The sequence below is a fragment of the Apostichopus japonicus genome, chromosome 20 (genome assembly GCF_037975245.1).
Source record: "Apostichopus japonicus isolate 1M-3 chromosome 20, ASM3797524v1, whole genome shotgun sequence".
Lineage (NCBI taxonomy): Eukaryota > Metazoa > Echinodermata > Holothuroidea > Aspidochirotida > Stichopodidae > Apostichopus > Apostichopus japonicus.
The window spans coordinates 22,206,561-22,229,469 of NC_092580.1; the positions used below are offsets into that span (position 1 = coordinate 22,206,561).

Genomic DNA, 22,909 nt, shown 5'->3' on the forward strand with positions numbered 1-22,909 from the left:
GTCCAACTGATACCAATGTTGTTTTGGAATCTCCCGATTTGTTGTCACATTGTATCATTTCTTTTCCCCCCAACGTAACTGGAAATGTAACCTGGTTTTTATGCTAATTGAACAAATCTCTCCCATCAACTGCAAACTTTGTAAAGGAAAAAACGCCAAAACAGGTGACGACGGCCTATCAATTCCGAGACTCATATGCATGTCAGATTAGATGACAAAGTCATTAGAACTAGCTGAGTTGCTGACAGAACCGATCTGACTGGCTGCCTCAAAGAGAAAATAAGTGGGTTTATTAGGTTAAAAATACCGCCAGACTCGTTCCTGCGTGATTAAGATGACGAGATGGCGCTCTGTGTCACCTCCACTAATTGATGTAACCCAATTGTCACTTGAAACCTGCACACCTTTAACTAGGGCAGACTCCAAATTTAAATGTATAACAGTAAGACATGAAAGGGATACAAGGAATTAAAATGCAAAGAATATTTACAAAACAAGAAATACCAGTAAAATGAAGGGAAAAGAAAGAAAGAAAAAAAAGAAATAAAGAGAGATGAAGTCTTAATCTGTAAAAAATTATCTCCTAAATTTCTAAAGCAATTTTGACCAAATTTAAACACAGTGACTCATTTTTTTTTTCTCCCTTATTACCATTTCCTTTTCTTTCTTCTTTTTCTCTTCTTTTTTTGGTTCTAGGGCTCAAGCTGATTTCTGGGGAGCGGGGGATTGATTTTGTTAACGACGTCGGATGAACTACTTTATATTCAAATCTTGATCAGATTTGATGCCAAACTTGCCCTGAAGGTGAGAGGCTGTTGATATTTATCTGTTTCTGTAGTTTCACTCCCTTCAGTGATGTCACGGCCCGACCTACCTTCACTACTTTCCAAGGAGATGTTATTAAAAAAAAAAACTTGCAAAGCGCAACAGGAAGGCAGGAAGGAATAACACCTTTCTTGTTGAACAAGATACATTCCTGTAGTTTCAGCAATAATGTTATGACTTTTTTATGACCTGACTAATTTGGAATAATGGTAAGCAAGATATAACGTGACAATTGGAATTAACTATAGACTGCGTAGGGATCGAGTTGCCAACATGCCATGGGTGGATCCATACGTCTTACGGGATTATTTTGGAGTTTCAGAGACTCCACACGACCAGACTTTATACTGATGTAGAACCTAGACACTAGACAAGAAAATACAATATATAGTGCATGATCATCTTATCTAAGTACTCTGGAGTAGATTATTCATTTATCTTTCATAATTTAAATTAAATAATCATATAAAATGTAGGACATAAAATTCTACTCAAGAGAGATACATAGCAGGCTACTTCTAATGGTTTTTATGCCTCTGCATACTTTGAGGGAAAGGATGACAATGGCCCTAATAACCTTTGTCTGTTAATACAGATCTATGATAACAAACCAATCCAAACTTTGTAGGTTCAACTACAAATAATGAAAACAACACAAATTTCTTTTTGAGTTCTCCCTCTTGGTATTCTACAAATAGATTCTATTATTATCATTATTTTTATTACTATTATTATATTTATTATTTTTAAACCTTTGTGTATTTTATATCAAATCCATCTAATCGACTTCCCAACTTTGTGTACGCCATTAACTTCATTTTCTCATCTGTCATAGCTTCAAGCTGTTTTTTTTTCCTTCCCCTTTTTACCTTTTCTTTTCTTTTCTTTTCTCCTCCTTGGTATTTGCAAATTGCAATGGCCTTGAAAAAATTTACCATCAACCTGGTAAGACTTATAATTTAATTAAAGCTCTTAACATTTCTGAATACTTCTGCCATCAAGTTTCCATGCCAAGGTATACAGAGGAAATTAGAGACAAAAAAGAAAGTCACATTTCATTAACATGTAGATAGGATGCCAACCAGAGATTTGCAACATCTTCAGATTTCTTTCGTAAATGCCAACCACTCAGCTGGCATGACACATAGCAATCAAGTTTTTAACCTGTAATGTTTAAATGTTTTGCATGATCAAATTTTTTTTAACCTGATAGAACAAAATGTCATCAAATAGGGTTTTGAATGATTTGAGAATTTTTTTTCCCCTTCTTCTTCTGCTTCTTTTTTTTTTATGACTGGTAGCATATAAAATATTAAACAACCCAAAATCAAATAAAAACCATCCAGGAAGGAAAACAAGCCCTAGAGTCCTGTCATATTCACAAACAAGGATTGAGTGTCAGTTTGTTAAAAGAAATAATTGATATTAACAAGTCTGGGCTGGCAAAAACAAAATATATGTAAGAAAACTTTGGCTAGCCAGCATTTTTTGAAGGGTTAAAATGTAAATATTTCTTTGTCTGCTTCAGAGAGGAACTTTCAGAATGACTTGCCATCTATCAAATGGATTTTCAGGCAGAAAGGGTGAAGGGGAGTTGAAAAGAGGAATGGTAAACACTTTGTGTAGACACAGATATATGCAATCGGCAGGGAAAGACCTATAGGGAACTTAAATCAATTTAATATATTTATATGTAAATTGTTTTATTATTTGTATACATTTTTTTGTTTATATAGATATATAATTTTTTTTTTTTTTTTTAAATAAAAGCGACTGAATCTATCATGCTATTGGCAGACCTGATGTGATGAATATTTGCTAACTCAGAAGAGCATAAAATTGATTATTCAAATGTTAACCTTCCACACTTTAATCAAAATGATAACAACTCGACCTGTAACAGAGAATTTCTCCTAACGAGTGAAAAATCTGTCTGCATGCTTGACCAAGTGGAAAAGAATCATGAGCTTTGAGCGATACAGTACAGCGGCCGCAGAGAGTCTCCCTTTGAACTGCACCCTGGGTAATCTAAAATACATTTAAATTCCGTACCAGTCTATAATGCTCACAAAAAAGCCAAACACGCTTCATGAAACAACAGTGTAACTGATTAACTCTGCAGGCGAGACTTCGGGAACATTGGGTCTGGTAGTGCAGAAAATCATCAGTTTAGAGATGTTGAACATGCGATAGGGAAAAAAATCTTAGAATACACTACAGCAGGCACACAACAGTGCCCATTTCCCTTGAAAATAAAAGTGCATCAAATTTATCAGATTCAAGGTGGTTTTGTCAGCGTTCGGATAGCAAAAATTTATATGTAATAAGAAGTTGTGAGATTGATGGCGAATTATATTTCACTTTATTGGAAGTGATGGTTTTCAATTGCATCAGCGCGCAGAAATGGGTGTACAGAAACAATGATTCTAGCACACAAGATCACTGGTTAACCAGATTAACCATGGACAAAGTAGGGTGCTTTAGTCGTGAAAAGACAGGTAAGCAAAAATACATTGTGTAAAGAATTTTCTTGCAAACAACAGCTAAACTTATCAAATTAAATATGCCTCTTCAGCACCTGACAGTCAAGAAAAACAAAGAATGTAGATTTGAGGGATACTTTGAAGAATTGAAGAAAAAAGTAGATTTTCATTTAATAGGAAAGGGTACAAATCAGGGAAAGGAATGAACACTTGTAAGTGAAAAGGGAACTGAACAAATACAGACCATCAAAGCTCACAACTAGACAAAATGAAGGGATAAAATCGCTACCGAGTTTATTTTAAGAATATTCAAACAAAAACAGGATGTCGATACTTTCACATGCAATGACGCAGCCAGTTTCTTAGTAAATTCAGTCATAAAACCTAACCAGACAGAGTGACTCAACTAAACAGTCTGGACTCTGAAGATGAGTATTGTCCATAAAATCAGTTTGTTTACATGCCTTACATATTCAGGGATCTCCTAGGACTGAGAGTACCATAATTCTAAACACATGCTGAAAGTTTACATACATGTATGATTCACATCCCCCTTTTACACACCTTTTGTCTGTAAACACTTTCTCCATGTAAAACATATCATAAAACATACCATAGAACATAGATAAACTTTTTTGAGCAAGAGGTTTTATCGATGTGCCTCAATTTAACATTTACTAAGAGCACAACATCACAGTTGCCTTACAATCTCTTAACATATGTATGCCGCATATATGTATATAGTTTGCAAAAGTATTTCCTGTATGCAGTCAAAAAGGTTTTTCAAAAAATGGGTTAGTTATTCTCAGGGATCCAAAATGTTGTACTGACATAGTTCTCGTACTCAATTAATAGCCAGTTACAAAAGATAATCAAGGACGTTACGACAGAGCAGACTTTGCAATCCAATTACTTCATCTAATGAGTTTGGTGGTTCACAATTCAGACAACTAGCTCACAGTTTGTCATTAAGTTTAATTTATTCTTAGTTCATGTAGGGTTACCATTTGCATTCCGTGGGGCACCACCGCATGATTATGCGGCTAGAAAATGACCGACAAGTTAAATACTACTTAATGTACAGTGTTTCACACATGAGAATCTTAATGTTACTAAAGAACCATAGAAAGAAACCGTTACCATATAAACATGATTGTTAATACTGCACCTCTTCCAACCGTATAGCCAATGTTACATGGCTTTTCCCGCCAAGCTTGTGGAGCTACAATGCCGCCATCAACCATACTTGCAGGTTGAAAACGACTATATGAAGCTTTTTGAACAGTCACGTACGGTAACACGTACTACATATGTAGTTATCTTTAGTTTATGTATTGTAAACACAGTGAAATTTTGCTACAAAAAATTGGGACAAGTTGCCAGCAGGAAAAATGTATCATCTATGCAAAAAGAAACATGGGACAATCCCGATTAGTCAAGACTTATGGTAAACCCAAATCCATGTAGGAAAAAAAACAACCTTATCTAGAAGATTGTCAAAGTTTGAGAGTGAACTATAAATAATTCTGAGGCTTTAAGAAGGTCTGGCTAATTTTTTTTTGCATGTTGGGTAGATATTCATGCACCATTGTATTAACATTTACAGAACCTGTGACTCTTTAAGATAGAGAAAATGGGTTTCCGGGGAAAAGAATGTGTTTCTGATGAACAAGAGTGGGGTACCATCATCAAACGGCTTGTCAGAACAGCAACTCTAAGAAAACTAAAAAGACAAAATATCTACTCACGATTTTATTGCACCGCAGGAGTAAAATCGATAATCAGTTGTGAGGAAATTCATGTCCGTTTCTGAAGAGTATATATGGAGTTTCACTGTCACAGAGTCTTTTGTAGAGAGATAAAGAAAGTAAAACAGAAAATTAAAACTTAATTCATTTTAAGCCAAGACTTTTGAAGCTTGCTGCTCTTTCTTGTGTTTTACTAAGACTGGTATATCACAGTTATTGTCATATTGTTGGATTTTGGGCATTCACATGTACGTTTCCAATAACTGCACAAGGTGTAGGAGTTTAATACTATGTATGAACATGCTAAACATGTTAAATAATATGGAGTAGGAATATACCGATTGTGTGGGGGAGGGGGGGGGGAGTTACTATGTATGAACATGCTAAACATGTTAAATAATATGGAGTAGGAATATACTGACTGTGTGGGGGGAGTTACTATGTATGAACATGCTACACATGTTAAATAATATGGAGTGGGAATATACTGACTGTGTGGGGGGAGTTACTCTGTAAGAACATGCTACACATGTTAAATAATATGGAGTAGGAATATACTGACTGTGTGGGGGGGAGTTACTACATGTATGAACATGCTACACATGTTAAATAATATGGAGTGGGAATAAACTGACTGTGTGGGGGGAGTTACTTTGTATGAACATGCTACACATGTTAAATAATATGGAATAGGAATATACTGACTGTGCGGGGGAAAGTTACAATGTATGAACATGCGATACATGTTAAACAATATGCAGTTGGAATATGCTGACTGTGTGGGAGGAGTTACTATGTATGAACATGCTAAACATGTTAAATAATATGGTGTGGGAAACATACTGACTGTGTGGAGGGAGATACAATATATGAACATGCTAAACATGTTAAATAATATACAGCGGGAATATACTGACTATTTAGGAGGTGTAACTATATATATGAACATGCTACACATGTTAAATAAGATGCAGTGGGAATATACTGACCTCCGGCTACCACCTCAGGTAACTGATCTCTCGTCGGACTTCTACACTCCAGTGTACTTTCATTAACTGTCGCCGGAATTCGGTTTTCATTGAAACGACATTCGTAAGATTGACCTTCTGCAAGTGCAGGTAGGTGAGTGACGGTTAAGTTTATCTGTTCATCGAGATAGGAGGGATTTGGGAGGGGAATAAAATAAAAAATATATAATTAGGCATTTTACACAATATGACTACATTAATTTACTTTGTACTATATAAGGAATAATTTATATATATATATATGATTGTATATATATATATATCTTAACTGTACAATCAAAGCCTAACTGTGATAACAGAGTGACTTACAATTTGTTCGTCCTCCTCTATTGCCAGTGAAGGAGGTGTCACAGATGTAATAGCAGCACAAGTTTCTTCATCATAGGGCAGCCATCTGCCAGGTACCTCATTACTTGCACAATCCAGGTACCTTGTACAACTGTGAACATCAAAGCCACAACATGCAAGGAACTATGAATTTAATGAAATGACAACACAAAAAAAAAAAAAAAAAAACATTTTCCTATTCCTCACACTTTCAAACACCTTTTCATCTCTAGTCACCAACTTCACTCTGAATAAGTTTGTAATGGATCAAACCTAGACACCCTTATTAGGTTTGTCCACTTGTTTGAAGTTACTTGAGCGAGTGGAATAATGAATTAGATTCCACGTGATTTGACACATTTCATATAATAGCACTTTGGAATGCAAAAGGAGAGAGTTGGAAAATTTCCATTTTTTTTTAAATTCTTTGGACAATTATTGAAATTTGGCTGAGCTAATGGCTAATACAACACTGTAATGTGATTTTAGTATGTAATAGCATTACAAAACTTTATGAAAGCAATTTAAAAAGCTGCTCGAAGCCGCAGGGTAGGCTGACAGGAGGTGAAAGTTCACCGTGGGCACCAAATGTTAGGTTTCTTGACCTTTGAACTCTGAACTTTGACATACAACATTATCAATACAAGTTTACACGGTCAGGCACCTACCAACCAAATTTGAACTTGATTGGGCTTACAGTCTAGGAGAAATTTGTGACACACTTTTGCACACAATTTAGACCAATTTTACCTTTGAACTCAATTGAACTTTGATCCCAACCCTATACACCTAAATCTGTCTTATTTTAAAGTTTTTCTCATCATTCTCTACATATCATATGGTTTAATGCCTTTTAACAACATGTTGGCATGCAGAAAGTGGCTAAGAACTCATTTTTAAGTTTCTTGACCTTTGGTCTCTGATCATTGACCTGTGACATCATCAATCACACAGGCACGAGTTTACAAGGTCAGCCAACAATCCACCAAGTCTGAAGTTGATCGGACATACAGTCTAGGAGGAGATTGCGACACACTTTTTGGCTCTCACACGCACGCACTCGCTCACACACTTCCTCACATTTCTAATGTGGAGTGAAGTACAATATCTCATCTCTCTAGATACAACATTACATGTCAGAAGATGAGATAATTAATATTACTAATGGACAGATTACTTAAACTGTTCCCCACGCAACTGGAATATATAGGAAAGGCAATATGCAAAAAAAAAAAAATATTTATTAGTACTTACTTCAAAATACTTTTAATTTGTACAACAATCAATTTGTATACAAAGTCTCAGTGAGTGCCCTTCAATGCCATACACATCCTACAGGACATTACCACACAGACTCACACCCACACATTTAACCCATTAACAAAACAAAACTTATATATACTATATGATTCACAATTTTGCCACAATATTGCAAACTTTAATCACAAATTCATAGAAACCTCTTCTTTATTGTGATTGAAGATATAATTTCCCAATAATACTATGCTTAATCCATCATTTTAGCAAGCTTCTATCAAACATGCATAAAATAATATGCATGCATCATTTATTAAATCAATTCTTCTAAATCAAACTTGTGTTAAAGATATCTCCAGCTCAACGATAGGACTAAAATAAGCATAGAAAGAGTAGAATGTCACAAACACTTGCCAAGGTCGGGAGGGCCGACTAGCGACAGAAACTGTGAAGCGATTCTACCAGAAGTAATTCAGAGCATCGAATGATGGTCTCGCAAACTCCCAATCAGCTTAACATTTTCTCTAGCCATGATATTGACAGATTCATGAACCAATATATGCAATTAAGAGGTAGATCTACAAGCCCTTGGGATTACACAGCATAGTGTCATTTAAAAACAATACGAGCGACTGCATGATGACTAAAGTTTTATCACAGCCACTCGCAGACGAGATAAATACATCATGTTGTAATTTTAACTCTGTATCCATTGACAAAAAATCAATTGATGAAGTATTGAAGGTCATGTCCAGACCTCCCTGTAAACCTTGTTAAGTTGCACAATCCTGCCAGATCGTATCGTCAAGTATCCATTTTTTATTTTGCCATTCTACTGGATAGGGATTGTCAGGCTTTTTGGCAGAGAAAGTGAAACAAATGTCTCTGCATCATTGACCACTGTGTCATCCTCGATCTCCCTCCACCCCCCACCCCCACCCCTCCATCTCTCCTCTCTACAGAATCTCCCAATCCCCTCATATCACATAAATGAGTTTAAACAAATAATACTTATATCTATGCTTTTATCTATATACATGTACAACCCTTTCAGTCAAAAGATCTTTATTGTTGCTTTGCCAGCTCAGTCAATATTTAACAAGTTTCATACTGACTGCTCAAATGTAAATTGGTGACATAACATCTTAAATTTTGGCTGGAATGTAGCATCCAGACAAATGTTTATTTTGCACAGGACTTAATAAACGAGCTTTGGAAAAAAAACAGCTCTAGAAGAGAGGGATAATCACAGACGTTGCCTGGAATAGGCTAGAGTCTTCTGAGTAACACCGGTTTAAAAATGCTGATATGAAGACTAAAATGACCTGAAAATCAACAGGAACCCACGCATCCACCTACCTACCCCTTACATACATCCATTCATTCTCCCATCTTTTCATCTTTTTGTTTTGAGTGTGGACATCATGAAATTGTAATGTGCAAAAGTAAGTTGGCCTGAAGTTTCGATCCTAGCAGGATCTTCTTCAAAGGCTAAATGACAAGTAACAGTAACAGAAGGGACAAAAACACGCACAGAATACAGACAGGTTAATGAGCATGGTGAACACAAAATTGTGAAATTCATAAAATTGTGAAATACTTACCTTTTCTTCAGTGTACACCAACCGCAGCTCGGGTCCCCAAATAAAGTATCTGGTCTAATGCACTCCTCACAAGTAGAAAATTGACTGCAATCAATAACACTCATTTTCAGAACCTATAAAAACCCGAGGAAAAAAAAAAAAAAAAAGTTGGAAGAAAAGACTCTCCCAGGTGTTTTACAAATATTTAAAGTAACAGAAACACACATGAAAGTTATACACAGTTTGACCAAATAAGTTGGCCTAACAAACACCTGGCTGTTAGATGAATCATTTGTTTAAGGGATGACTTGAGGCACAAAATTAATTCTGAAATATTACAGACCATAACCAATTACGGTTTATCAGTCCATTTCACTAAAATGTACTTCTTTAATCTCTTTAACTTTGCGGGCTTATTGATCAAAGAGGCGGGAGTAACCAAGACTAAGTACAAAACCCAGTGCGCCACAGGCAATTTAAAAATCAACAGGAAGTGACCCCAAAACACGTTATCGGTCTCAGTATTTTACAAACCGTGATAGTTACAGGTCTGTCTCCTCACTTAAAAACTTACACTTTTCTGTCTAATCATTTGGTAATTACTGTAGCAACTCGAGGGGTGACTGCCAACTTCTTCTAACTTAATATGTCGAGGGGAGACAGGAAAGTATTGCATAGTAAACCTCCATATATGTAATTTAATTCCACTTTTCCTGATCTAGCATATATTGCAAAGGAAAATGTTCATCTTTTGAACTAAATATCTCACAATTAGTGACATAGGTTTTCTTAAATTTTACCGTTTCATTTGTCAGCACCAGCAAGGTTTCATTGCCATCCACAAGTGTTGTATCAGCAAGTACTGGAGCACTAACATCAACGACTTCATAAACTATGCTATCTGCTCCGTTCAAGTTTGCCTACGAAAAGAAAGATATTTGTCAAAATGGTAAAATGTGAATTAAACAAATTAATGGTATGGTTGTGCACGGTGGTCACTATGCTTTGGCATTATATATGCACAGTAGCTGCACTGATAGACACTGCAGTTGCTCTGTTCGGAATATTAAGTCAACTTGTAAACACTTTTTCAATAACAATTTTGACCTACAAGACCTTAACGAAAACTGTCAGAATAGCCATTTAGTATTTTGTCTTTTGAGACTCTTTTAGAGCCAAGGTCTGTCATTTGCAGGTCTCAAACCTGTAGGTTCATCGTATCTTTAGTGGAATGCCATACAAATGCAACATTGTACCTGCATTCCCTTACCACAGACAAATGTTATATGTCACAATATACCTTGTATTATACTACAACTACACACATATTAGTACTACATAACTATGCAATGCAAAATTATCACATGCGTATGGAGTACATCAACAGCAAGTTTCTTTTAAACAAGTTGCATTTGCAATTCTCACAATGTTTTGAAGGATTCAATGGACCCTGTTCATAGACAACTTCATCAAGTCGGATGTACTGGTCTCGCCGCCAAATAATGGAAATAATTCGAGGCCAGAATGAATAGAGACCAAAGACATGTTTGAGAGAGAACAAGACCAGGCTGTAACAATGGTATTCACCAGAGGAGAGATATTATATTAAATACACACAGAGACAATTGGTTGAAATGCTGGAGTTTTAACAATGAATAAATATTCACTGATGTTGATGTTCTGTGAGATATGAATAAATATCACCTTGAAGTATTTTTACGTTGCAGTCAAGTCACAGAAGCTTTAGCTTCTGTGAAGACATGAATACTCCCCCACCGTCCTCCTCTTCGCCCACTATGTTCTGTTGGAATACTGTATGTATAATTGAAAACGTATTGAGTTAGAAAATTTAGAACAGTACAAAAACTTCCAGCCTCCACCCGGATTCGAGCCTCCCGCTTTATATGCGGACACCCTAACCATTAGGCTATGGACGCTGATTGTATGTCCAGAGATTCGAAACCGCTAAGGAAGGTCTTTATTCCACTGTAGGCGTTTGTCACCTATATGGAACAATACTAGAACTGATTTTGGTGATATATTTGCCTTACTCCAAAGATCAAACATGATTCTAACCAACTCGGTTATATACACACACCCAGCAGTGTTAACTCAATAACCAACAGCTAACCTTAATGGTGCTCAGTAGCTTCTTTTTTGTAATATTAAAGTTTTTAAATTGGTAACAACATTGTGGAAATGATGTGGCATATCTTTGATGCATGTATAGCAATTTTCATGGTCACTTCAATATACAGACCCTTTAATAGATTATCATTGCAAGAATACAGTACGACTGCTACTTACCTTCAAAAGGGTTCCTTGATCTGTACCTATGAAAGCGATTGTATGATTCCGATCGGAAGGCAACTGTGCGACGACGACGGACGAGAAGGTAGCATTTCCCTGTTCTAAAATGGCATACTCTATAACTTTATCATCTTTATGTTGCTCTGGGTATTTGAATATGCCGCTATCAATACCACATGTTAATTTGTCTACAACCTCTTGGCGTTGGCAAAATTCTCTATTCTGTGAAAGAAATGGTCAGCATCATTTTGCAACTTAGAAAAAAAGCAAATCCAACCATTTACATCATGAACTTAGTATACATGTTGTATACGCAATATTGCATTAGTGATGAATATCATAAATTATCTACTCATATCCCTTCCCATCCCCATCCACCAGGGTTCGGTTTCTTCCGGAAGAAACCTATTTCTTCCGGGGACGTGGAAGAAACTGGAAGAAACCTGTTTCTTCCAGGTTTCTTCCAGTTTCTTCCGGAAGAAACTGGAAGAAACCGGAAGAAACTGGAAGAAACTGTGATAATTGGCATATAGGCAGCACAGCCCACATACATGATAAAGAGACAAATAGCTTACCACCATGTGACTGAAATGCATGCCATTGAAACCATCAAAATATGATGTTTTTGTTTTGAATATAATTTTGGGTTTTTTCTAGACCAAAAGATGTTTGCTTATAAATCACAATATTGAAGGAATACTTATCATCTCGCGATCCCCTCATCAACCAGAATTGCATAACTGGCCATACTTTATGAATGATTAACCTGGATTGGCCCATGCACTGAGGATTTAATACAATGAACACCAAGCAAATAGCGGAACAATATAGATCTATTAGATTTTGGCAACTCCCTAAATTGCAACTTGTAGTTAATAGGAGGACTTGTCATCCCAACAGCAAAAGAACAAACACCCACAATTAAACACAGCTGACCATGAGCCAGCCCTCATTTCACACTACAACTTTTAATCTAATCTGTAACCCTCAAGAGTTCAATCTCCACAAAATATGGTCATGTAGTGGTCAATGTAATCGTAGGAATGAGGGTGCATTGTAGTAGGCCTACACTAGTTTCCAGGGAACACTTGTCCCTCCACTCAGAAACTAGTTTTTAACTAAGAACTGGGCTATAATCAGGACCATTCTGGTCTGCAAAATATTGCTTGCCCATAGTTGTTCCCTTAAAGGACTAGTTCAGGTGTCACAAATGTTTATCTTATATGAAAGAGGACAATAAAAGAAACCCTATAGTGAAGAAATTATTCAAATATCTTTTTCCGTTTAGGAGATATTCAAGTCTAAAGTTCTATCTGATTGTGTAGGAACTGCTGAAATCAGACTACAGTAGCTGTGACGTCATATCCTCACAGTCCTGAAAATCTTTGTTATTTTATTAAAATATTTTGTAAGATTTTATGACTTACAACCAAAAGATACGTCAGGAGATCTCATATGTGTCAAGGGAAGTATTTGACATTTAACATCTGAAGAATGTTTGATGCAATTTTTTTAGATTTTTGAAAAATATGCAATTATTTTTTAATGAAATATATTGACACATGTTAAGGAAGTGAGGATGTGACATCACACCCTTACAGTTAGTCTTTCTACACCAGTCATTTGCAAAGAAATTTTGAAATCTTCAAAGTGTCATATCTCCTTAACAGAGCATGCTATCATGGTAGTTTCTTCACTTTTCTGTTCGTTTTTTTAAGCTCTTTCATACAAGAAAGACATATCAGACACCTGAACCAATCCTTTAATTGTCCGATGCTACAGTAGCCTAGTACTATATTGTGTATGTACAGTATATGCTGGAGGCAGGTCATGTGCTCCAAACCTAGATATAGACTACCTAGATGACACTATAGTGCTTCTTGTCCATTTATTACATAGTTAGAAATCATTGCAGGTTGTTATGAAACTTTATCAAAAGTTTTTCCCCAAAAAATGAGTTTCTTCCATTTTGTCCGGAAGAAACTGGAAGAAACCTATTTCTTCCGAGTGGAAAAAACCACGGTTTATTCCGCGGTTTTTTCCACCCCCGGAAGAAACCTGCGAACCCTGCCATCCACACCGGGCCAGATCTTGTGTAGGGCGTCAGTGCAATGCAGCAGTTTGTCTATTTTCTACAATTCTATTAGTTATTATGACCAATACATGGAACCAGCATTAGACATCGACAAAGAATTAATTAAGAAGAGTGGACGACACAGTATCTGAATATCAGTAAATGTTTCTCGTGGCAGAATTAACATTAAGCATTCCCTTCTTATAAATACATTATCCAGGAATATTAAATATATTTGCTATTATTTTCTTCATCATTGTTTTCCAGCTTTTAGTTATATGTATTTGTTTATGTGCACTAAATGGAGGAGGGAAAGCCTACTGGGAAATTATAAACAAAACCAACAGGTTAAGTGATTCTTTGCCAACTGTGTGCCTACTTTTATAGTACAGTAAAATGGATCCAAATATTCATTAAGTTCATCAAAGCTTTTACTTTTGGTGATTCAGACCTCTTGTTATCCCAAATGACCTTTGATCTCCATAGAAATAAGGTTTTCATCCTAAGTTGCACCAGCATACTAGGTATGGAATTCAATCTTCACTTTTGAAGTTTAGACTTCTGTTGACCTCACATGACCTTTGAACTCCAAAGAAAAGAATAAGGTTCTTGTACCCAAAAAGGTGAATCCACATACCAGGTATATATGAACTTTATGCAGGCTTTCCTTTGGAATTGTCATCTTTATAAGGCATTCATAATTTGACCTCTGTTGTTTTCAGATGACCTTTGACCTCAACAGAAAACAATGGTATTCTTGTACTCCATTAGGTGGATCACATCAAATCACTTATCAAGTTAATCCACGGTGTACTTTTTGAGTTATCGTAATTTTCAATTCAAGGGCATCATTTGTATAAATACATACTCACTCACACTGTATGCCAGTCAAACCGTCATATAAATTTATTGTTAAATGATCATTAAAAGGCAAACTAATTCTGAAATAATCTGAAAAAGGACTTGCGTCAAATGTCTCAGGGATATGCTTCCAAATTAAATATTTTCCCAAATTGATTCACAGATTGATGCAAGGCTCATCAGTTCATTTACATACCTGTGTGAAGCATTATAAATGTGCTATGTTATAGAATCATACTGTAGCTCAAAAGGAGAGGAGCTCAGAGGGCATATAATGCAAAAGTTGTATGTTTTTAGAAGATGTACTCTTTATGAGGAAGAAAACATGGAATTTCTTGACGGTTCTGGCTACTGTATATATTGCATATACTGTATATACAGCGGTATTATAAATATTGTGGGCTACAAATACATAAAATATCATCTTAAGACACACCTACTGTAAAAGTTCAATGGTTGACAGGAATTGCAGCTCACATTTTGGGTAACAGCTTGAAAAGTTTAACATTTCCCCCCCCCCCCTTTTCTACCCCTCATGATATACTGAAGAAAAGGTGTTACCAGTACTCACCCCAGTGAAACAGTTGGAAAATTGCAAGTAGTTACTGTGACTAGCATTTTTGTAATCGCATGCACAAGCCTTCACAGCAGCGGAGAAGGTTTCTTCAAGACGGCCCATGTCATAGACACAAAGAGCGGACTGTGTACCGGGATTTAGTTCATATTCAGGGTCGATATTCTCGGTGAAAACGATGAACAATTTATCACCAAGAAGGTAGGAAGCCTGAGCTATGCTGTATACCGTGTTATCTTTGCCTTCACAAGCTAATTCCACTTCTGTGAAAGAATACAACGCATCAGTCTGATCTTTCATACAGAGGCGAGTGAGTTTTGGGATGATCCAGCTCTCTTCGTCGTTGGCGTTCTTTCTCCGGGAGGATAGAAAGTAGACGAACCCATTGTAGAAAAATGTTCCACTGTAATGTATCAAAAAGCTATCCACAGCCGATGAAGATATGATGCTTGTTGCACGATTCCGCTGTAATGTCTGCAGCTCTATCTCAATAATCGGCGCTTTTGCTGGCGACTTTTTCACCCCTCTTGCAATATAAAGACTCTCACTTTCCCTCTCTCTACCTGGTGCAATGACACCGACGGTGGTGTACGGGGAAACCACCGCTTCAACATCCTCCACGGAAGATACGTGATCTATGTCATCAAGAGGTCTGGATTCGCACCCTCCGTCACCTGCTGAACCACATGTGAATATCTTTTCTTGGGATGCAGATGTTTCCAATATCTTGTATATGTTCTCTTCCCCATATGACAGTTGACTCTGGTCAAGCTCAAGATCCTCTGAGAGGTAGAAGAGTGCAGTGTTACCAGCTACATAGACTTTATCTGCATGAACTTTTAACAGCGTCAACGTTCTATTATAATTTTGGTGACTCCGGAATGCCTCCACAAGATAGTGGTCCGCATCGTTTACATGAGGTTCACAATCAGCCTTCGTTAGTAAAATGAATGTGATGAAAAGAGAAAGCAACTCCGGTCCTCTAAATGGAAACCCTTTCATTTTTACTTGGTAGTAGGTCCAACAGGATCATCTGCATACATGTGGTCGGGCAGCAATGATATATGGATATATCTGTGGTGCAAATAAAGAAAGACAAGCTGTCTGAAATCTATTACAAATCATTTTGTCGGTATAAAGTAAGTGTCAAAATTACAATGAACAGAGGATGTCACCTGATACCCAAGAGTGTAACGATATCTGTGCTTGCGTTACATGTAAACAACATTTATAAAAATGATAAATGATCTAGCATCAATTTTCAGCTCAGCTACTGATGATGCCTGCATGCTCAGCATGGTACTATAAATGTAACTGTACACCACACAAGGAGGGCAACTGAAATCGGGATTGGACTGGAATTGTAGAAAAAGGAGGTTGAGAACAAATGTAGAACTGAGGGAGGAGAGGTGAAACAAGAAATGGTTGCATAAAGGAGGGCCACAGATTAAAGGAATATATACATATACTGTAACACTCCAGTGCTAGGTAAGAAATGAGTGTAACTATGGTTCCTTGCCAATTCTAATAAAGGTATCATCTGATAATCTGCCCTGATAGATCAAGTGTAAACTACAATGTAACATATAATGTACACTGCATCATTTGAGAACTCTAAAATGCAGTCCATAAGTGCATTATTTTACAATGGATACTGTATACCTTGCTATAAGGAGCACATAACTGTCTGCTCACCACTCCAGCTTAGCTTTAGACAACAAAAAACCTGTATACTACTGTCAAGAGAGCTTAAATGAAACAACCAAAAGACTGACTACTGTACCACTGATTATCTTGTCTCTCAGTTAAGGAAATCTGCCTTCTCACACTATTCACTAAGAGTCTGGATGAGGAAACTACATACTGGTGACATTCTGCTGGGCAATAATTTAAAATTTAACTCCATAATTCTTTGTATGAGATTTATATAGATTTTGGAATTTTTGGATAGAAAATTTGGATAGAGATTGGAATATTGAAGAGAAAAAGGTAAGCGTTCTACAAAATAAAACCTGTTCATACAGATTTACATTCATGTGGCACCAAATGTACAGTACAATGTTTGTATAAAATTGTATTGTGAGATACCAGAAAAAGTAACCCCCCCTAATCGATCCATTTGAAGTTTTTCCCTACAGGTACGACACAATTATTCTCAATCAAAATAATTTAACCCTAACCCCTCGGAAACTTAACCACATAATGACAAAGCAAGGTTGGCCTATTTTACTTCTGATTGCGTGATGTTTTGTTGTTTTTTTACTTCATAACATTTATCTGGGATTCTTTCTTATAATATTTGAAAGAATAAAATCACTGGATACTAGGGTTCGCCATTGATATCACATCAAAATGGACAACAGTCACAACACATGATCAACAACTTGAGGAGGCTGCTAGCCAAGATCCCATGTTTTAAAGCTTGTTGGAAACCCTGCAAGTTACATTAATGTTAGTATAATATTATAATTTATAATTTTAGGTTTACAGTCTTGTTCAGGGCCAAGGCCCTCTCACACGACTTTACAACTTAACCCTGGTCATTGGTAACTTGTCACACCTACACACCAAAGTGTGCACAATTTAATCAATCTCTCCTGGGGCACCACAGTGCACCACAACCACGTGTCCCCGGGGGACTTCCCATAGGGTGCAGCCACAAACCGTCGCTAACAACTATATTTACAAGCTACCTCGCAAGTCCCCATTTATACACCTGGGTGAAGAGAGACAATGGAGATAAAGCCCCTTGCCCAAGGACACAACATAATGATCTGGCCAGGGCTCGAACCTGTAATCCTTAAATCACAAGTCCACTGCCTTAACCACTTCACCACAACGCCCTCCTAGTAATAACAACTAAATATGAGACTGGAACAGATCATAATAACAGCAACGAAATTGTAGTTTTTGCACAGAGGTAATAAATATATAAACCGTCAGTGGAGCTTTAATAATGTACAGCTGTGTGGATTCTGTACGTGTATATCTAACCTGAAGTGCTTTAGGTTTCATCAAATACTTTTATTACAGGTTCTCAGATCTATTTGTCGGTAATGCCGGATGGTGGCCAATCCACTGAATTGTCGGATAATTGCCTGACCTTATGACAGATGCCTGGCCGGCCTTATTTGTGCCTACTGTAGGTGTAGACACAACTCTTCTTTCTAGATATCTAATTTGAAACATGTTGATCTTTTGTAAGTCAGCCCACTGTAAGGAAAGTACTGTACTTCAAGCAATGCATAGTTACTAGTGATGATAACGGTCAAATAACTTGCTACCAAGTCTACTGTACCACCTTTCAAACCTTACAATGCAATGCGCCGTTGAACGAATTACTCATTAAAATGTGATTGAAGAATTCCTTAAAACATTTGTTGGGGTTCATTTGCATAAAATTGCTATTTTAGTTAAGCAATGGGAGATAATTCACAATACACTGTGCAAACCATGTGACGGCACTTGTACAGTGCACTGCCATATCATACTTGCGTTAGGCTATAGTTCCAACCTGTTCTTTCACTTACGCTAGCGCACCAGGAGGTCTTATCAACAGTACTAAAAGCTTAGTTGAAAAGTCTGCAGGGAGTGTACATCAATCAACCCTTATTGTTAAATGGTAACGTCCATTGTGTAATTATGGAACAATGGCACGTTGCTTGATTCACATCAACATATAAGGGAATATCATTTAATTAATGATGAAATTAAAAAGAACCCACATGATTTTTTATCTCTCTTTCATTACTTCAAACAAAAATGTAACTAAAAAATGGAGAACAATGACAGTGTTTTATTTTACGATTTTTGCAGACCAGGTAGTGACTGCTTAGACTGGGTAGTGGTTTTACCCATTCCAATTACTACTCAGTACTGTGCGCACTGTGTATTGATTTGGAAGGTTTAGTGTGTCTATTAAGAACTTTATTTAAAGCATATTCAGCAAGATTTGTTTCTTTAGAATAATAACAGCCTACAGTTAATTGTTAGAAATGACAGTTTTCACAATATAAGGGCTTTGAGAGGTAACATTAATTTGCCAGTTCAACTTGTAAGTTGTGAACTTGAAACAAACTTGTAATGCAGGTTATTTTATTAATTATCCAAATCATTTCAATATATCTAGCATTCAAACCAAATGAGAAGGATTCCTACCCATAAACTTAAACTGAGTGTAACTATATATTACAAGCTAAAACTTCTCTATACTAAAATCTAGCATGACATAAATTTAAGGATAATTTTAACAGAATGGACAAATTTGCAATTCCATTGTAAGTATGTAGGCTAGTACTATCATTTAAGTAGGCCCTCTATTGTTTCTTTCTAAATAATTTCCCATAAATGAGGTCTTTTTCTTGTAATTTAGAAAACAAAGAGACCCACATTCTTACACATATAGAATTAACATCATTTACACTCTCTTTGGAGAAACTGATACACTGGATAGTATTAAAAGGCCTAGGAATCATCGCAAAAGGAACCTGTGTTCTAGGCTACATGTATAGTAAAGGCTTCATAACTAACACACCTTTGTAATTGATGCACGCACCTTCAATTCAAATTAGCAACGAGCAGGCAACCTTAAATTTTTGCAGCAAAGCAGAGTTACATATGTCATGCATTTGAATCCATTTTCAGCTATGTGCTGATCAAATTGTGGTTTGTTTTCTTAAGCTTTTTTAACACCCTCTCCTCAGTTTTGCACGTAATTTTGGCATTTTGAAAACTTACTCCATAAAAATAAACCAAAATTACCTCAGCATAATACCACTTCTCTCTGCCATCTGACCTGTCTGAGCGTAGAAGGTTCAGAGCATAGCAAACAGCATCCAGGGTGAATGAAGGTATAATTACCAAAAAGTTACAGTTAGCCTATCAACGAATGTGTCAATTTCGGGGTATGAAGAAATTGAAAGGGCAGACATTTAGTAGTCAAATTCTGCTCAATTGTACATTGCATACAGTAGGCACTGAACAATAAATATTTTGAGATCACTACATTTCTGAGTAACCACACGTATGAAAAACGCATACAGTTGAGCGATTTGGATTTTTCCTTGAGAGACATTGTTGATCAAATCCTTAAGTGCATCAATTATGAGCCCACCATGCGATATGGTGTATCATTCTAGTGTACAGCAAAAAGAATAGCAATGCGACCATAGAATAAAGTTATTAGCATGCACTTAAAATGCACCAATTCTTTTACACACTCCTAACTAGCATTTCTGTTTCATTCCTAAATCCAACTTTGCTCATTATCTCTGGAACTGTTACTGTTAGTACATTTTAGCAGCATGTTATTGTTACTATGTTAGTAGGCCTATCATATTTTCTACTGTACTACAGATATATTCTTTCTGAATCTTTGTAATTATGACCAAAAGAAAGATCAATATTTAACAAAAATGGACAGTATGCCTACCTTAGACCTCCAACTACTAACGTTAATACTGTAAGTGTAACTCACTGGCATTAAATCTGGCCCTAACGTTCTAGTACTAGGCCCTCGGCTTGGTTTAATACTGAGTCGTTAGTGTTATTGGTAGCCTACTACCAGTACCAGAGGCTAGCCTAGATTAGAAGAAATGGTAACTTGTGGCCTAACGTATAGGCTAACTGAGTAAACAAGAACCCGATGTTGTCATTGAAACTCAATAATCAGTTAAAACCATAACGACGAATTGAGACAATTTACACTCACCAAGTACGCATTTTGACGAGATGTGTAGATCTTCAAAGCTGGGTCGATAGTGGTTCCAGTATATAGTGAGGAAACGTTAGGTAGACTGCGGCCACTTTTCAAAAGTAATGGTATTGGTACCAAAGGACGTAAGTATAGGCCTATATATTATGTGTGTTTGTATTACATGACCGCACCTCAGCTCAGAAGTCAACCAAGTTAGCTTACGGTCGTGTGCTCACGTACCCGCGTAGCGATAGTTGGCTCTTCTATTGGTCCCAAGTAGATAAATTATGAGTGTAGTTAAGGACACAACAAATACAGCTAGCTGTGCAGTCTCGATACAAAGCGTGTGGGTAGCACTCGCTATGTGACTCAGGTTTCAAATCGCAGTATCACATACCAGAGTGACTAACATCCAATAAACTTCGCCAGCTTAGTTAGCGGAGATCGGTGAGAAACAATTGCTGACGAAACTATCCTTGTTGGAGTCAAGTTTATCTGCCAATGAGCTTCTTCCGAAGATGCAAAATGGACAGAACATTCGTCAGTTATAACCTGAAGATGACATTTTGTACCAGGCATTAGAAAAATGTTCCTTACTGGCTCGCGATCTCTCAGAGCCCAAGTTTACAATGAACTTATTCTTCGATAATTTCAAATCAGGGGATTCCAGTCCCAATGTAACGAGGGCGCCAGTCGAATTTTTACGACCCTGACAAAAACTTATAATTGTGCATGTACTAAAGCGCCATTTATATCCCTACCAAAAAGAAAATGTATTTTGTATTTGAGGTGGTTAAACCACACAGTTTTTTTTTCTACAAGGACATTTACGGTAAAGTTTAACACATGGACATATATTATAGGTATACAAGATGCAGATTTTCCGCGAAAGTTGTGTTGACTTGCTCTGAACAGTGGCTCGATCGCTTAAAATCTGTATTTACGATTAAACTTACTTTTTAACTCTTATTTTGATCATTTTATTATTTTTTATTGAAAACACATGCGGCGAATTAATTCTTTGGAAGGATATATGATTACTTTAATTAAAGGGATAACAAGTATCGATACAATAAAGTAGACCGGTACTGTATGTTATATTATTCACGACGTTATCATAAACACGTATGTAGGCCTACAGAAACAAATCGGTACAATAAACTGAATAGGAAATTGTAAGCAAGTTGTGCCGAAAGAAGGAGTCATTCATTCGAGTTTTCTACTCTGCTATACCGAGTCATGATCCAGCATCACTGCCTGTGCCCGTCCCCGCCAGTGTTCTACCCCTGGAACCGTCGGCGGTGTGTTACATTCAAGCGCACCTCGTGTGGCCCCTTCTCCACTATAGACGTAGGCCCTACGTACAGGTCAGGAATGTAAACAAAGCGGTCTGGTTACGTAATAAGCTAACTCTTACTAGCTCTAACTTAGATTTATTTCTTATTTATCTATTTATCTGATTGGCATGAACATATTTCTCACCTGTGTTCGCATGTTGCTAAAGGTTTTGGAATAATCGGTAGATCTAAACAGATATTGCCAAAACATATTCTGCGCACCCTTTATTTAACTCTCGTTTATTCCCACCTCTGCTACTGTAGCCTTGCTTGGTCTGGCACTATTAATACCTCTCTAAAAACGTGATTTGTGCTCCAAAAACGAGCTATCAGACATATTACAAATTCTGCTCCACGTGAACACACCAGTGCACATGTTAAGTCAGTTAACTTGTTAAAATTAAGTGACTTCATCGAAGTAAATATTGCAACTTTCACATATCGCTACTTCAACAATTTCTTACCTTGAGGTTTTCTAATTTCCTCATTCTTAACTCCCGAGTTCACAATTATAATACACGTCAAAACAATGGCCTTCGTCTTCCTGGTAATCGGCCAACTTTTTCCAAGGCAAGCTTGCATTATCAAGCAATCAGCACCTGGAATTCCATACTACGCAAAATGTACACTCCTTACTGGTTACAACTTTACAAGATCCCTTATAAACCACTACATAAGACTTTAAGTATCTAGTTTTTTTTGTACGCTGTAGCCATCCTTTTGTTATTGTATTCCTCTTTTTTCCCTCATATTTATATATATTTATTGGGTGGGGGGGTGGGGGTGGGTACGTGTTGGTGTGCGGGT

At 36.8% G+C, this 22,909-nt stretch overlaps 1 protein-coding gene across 4 annotated transcripts in view; it reads right to left on the reverse strand.

Annotated features, from left to right (window-relative positions):
* LOC139961540 (plexin-A4-like) overlaps nucleotides 1-21,418 on the reverse strand; it is a 162,266-nt gene extending 140,848 nt beyond the window's left edge. For all 4 annotated transcript variants that reach the window (XM_071960800.1, XM_071960798.1, XM_071960797.1 and 1 more), the window contains exons 1-8: nucleotides 20,781-21,418; nucleotides 15,068-16,144; nucleotides 11,559-11,783; nucleotides 10,052-10,171; nucleotides 9,273-9,385; nucleotides 6,394-6,523; nucleotides 6,046-6,199; nucleotides 5,057-5,153 (exon numbers count right to left, since the gene is read on the reverse strand). In XM_071960800.1, the coding sequence (XP_071816901.1) occupies nucleotides 5,057-5,153; nucleotides 6,046-6,199; nucleotides 6,394-6,523; nucleotides 9,273-9,385; nucleotides 10,052-10,171; nucleotides 11,559-11,783; nucleotides 15,068-16,072 (1,844 nt within the window). In that variant the 5' untranslated portion in view covers nucleotides 16,073-16,144; nucleotides 20,781-21,418. The remainder of the gene's footprint in view (nucleotides 1-5,056; nucleotides 5,154-6,045; nucleotides 6,200-6,393; nucleotides 6,524-9,272; nucleotides 9,386-10,051; nucleotides 10,172-11,558; nucleotides 11,784-15,067; nucleotides 16,145-20,780) is intronic.
* Between the last annotated feature and the right edge of the window lie 1,491 nt (nucleotides 21,419-22,909).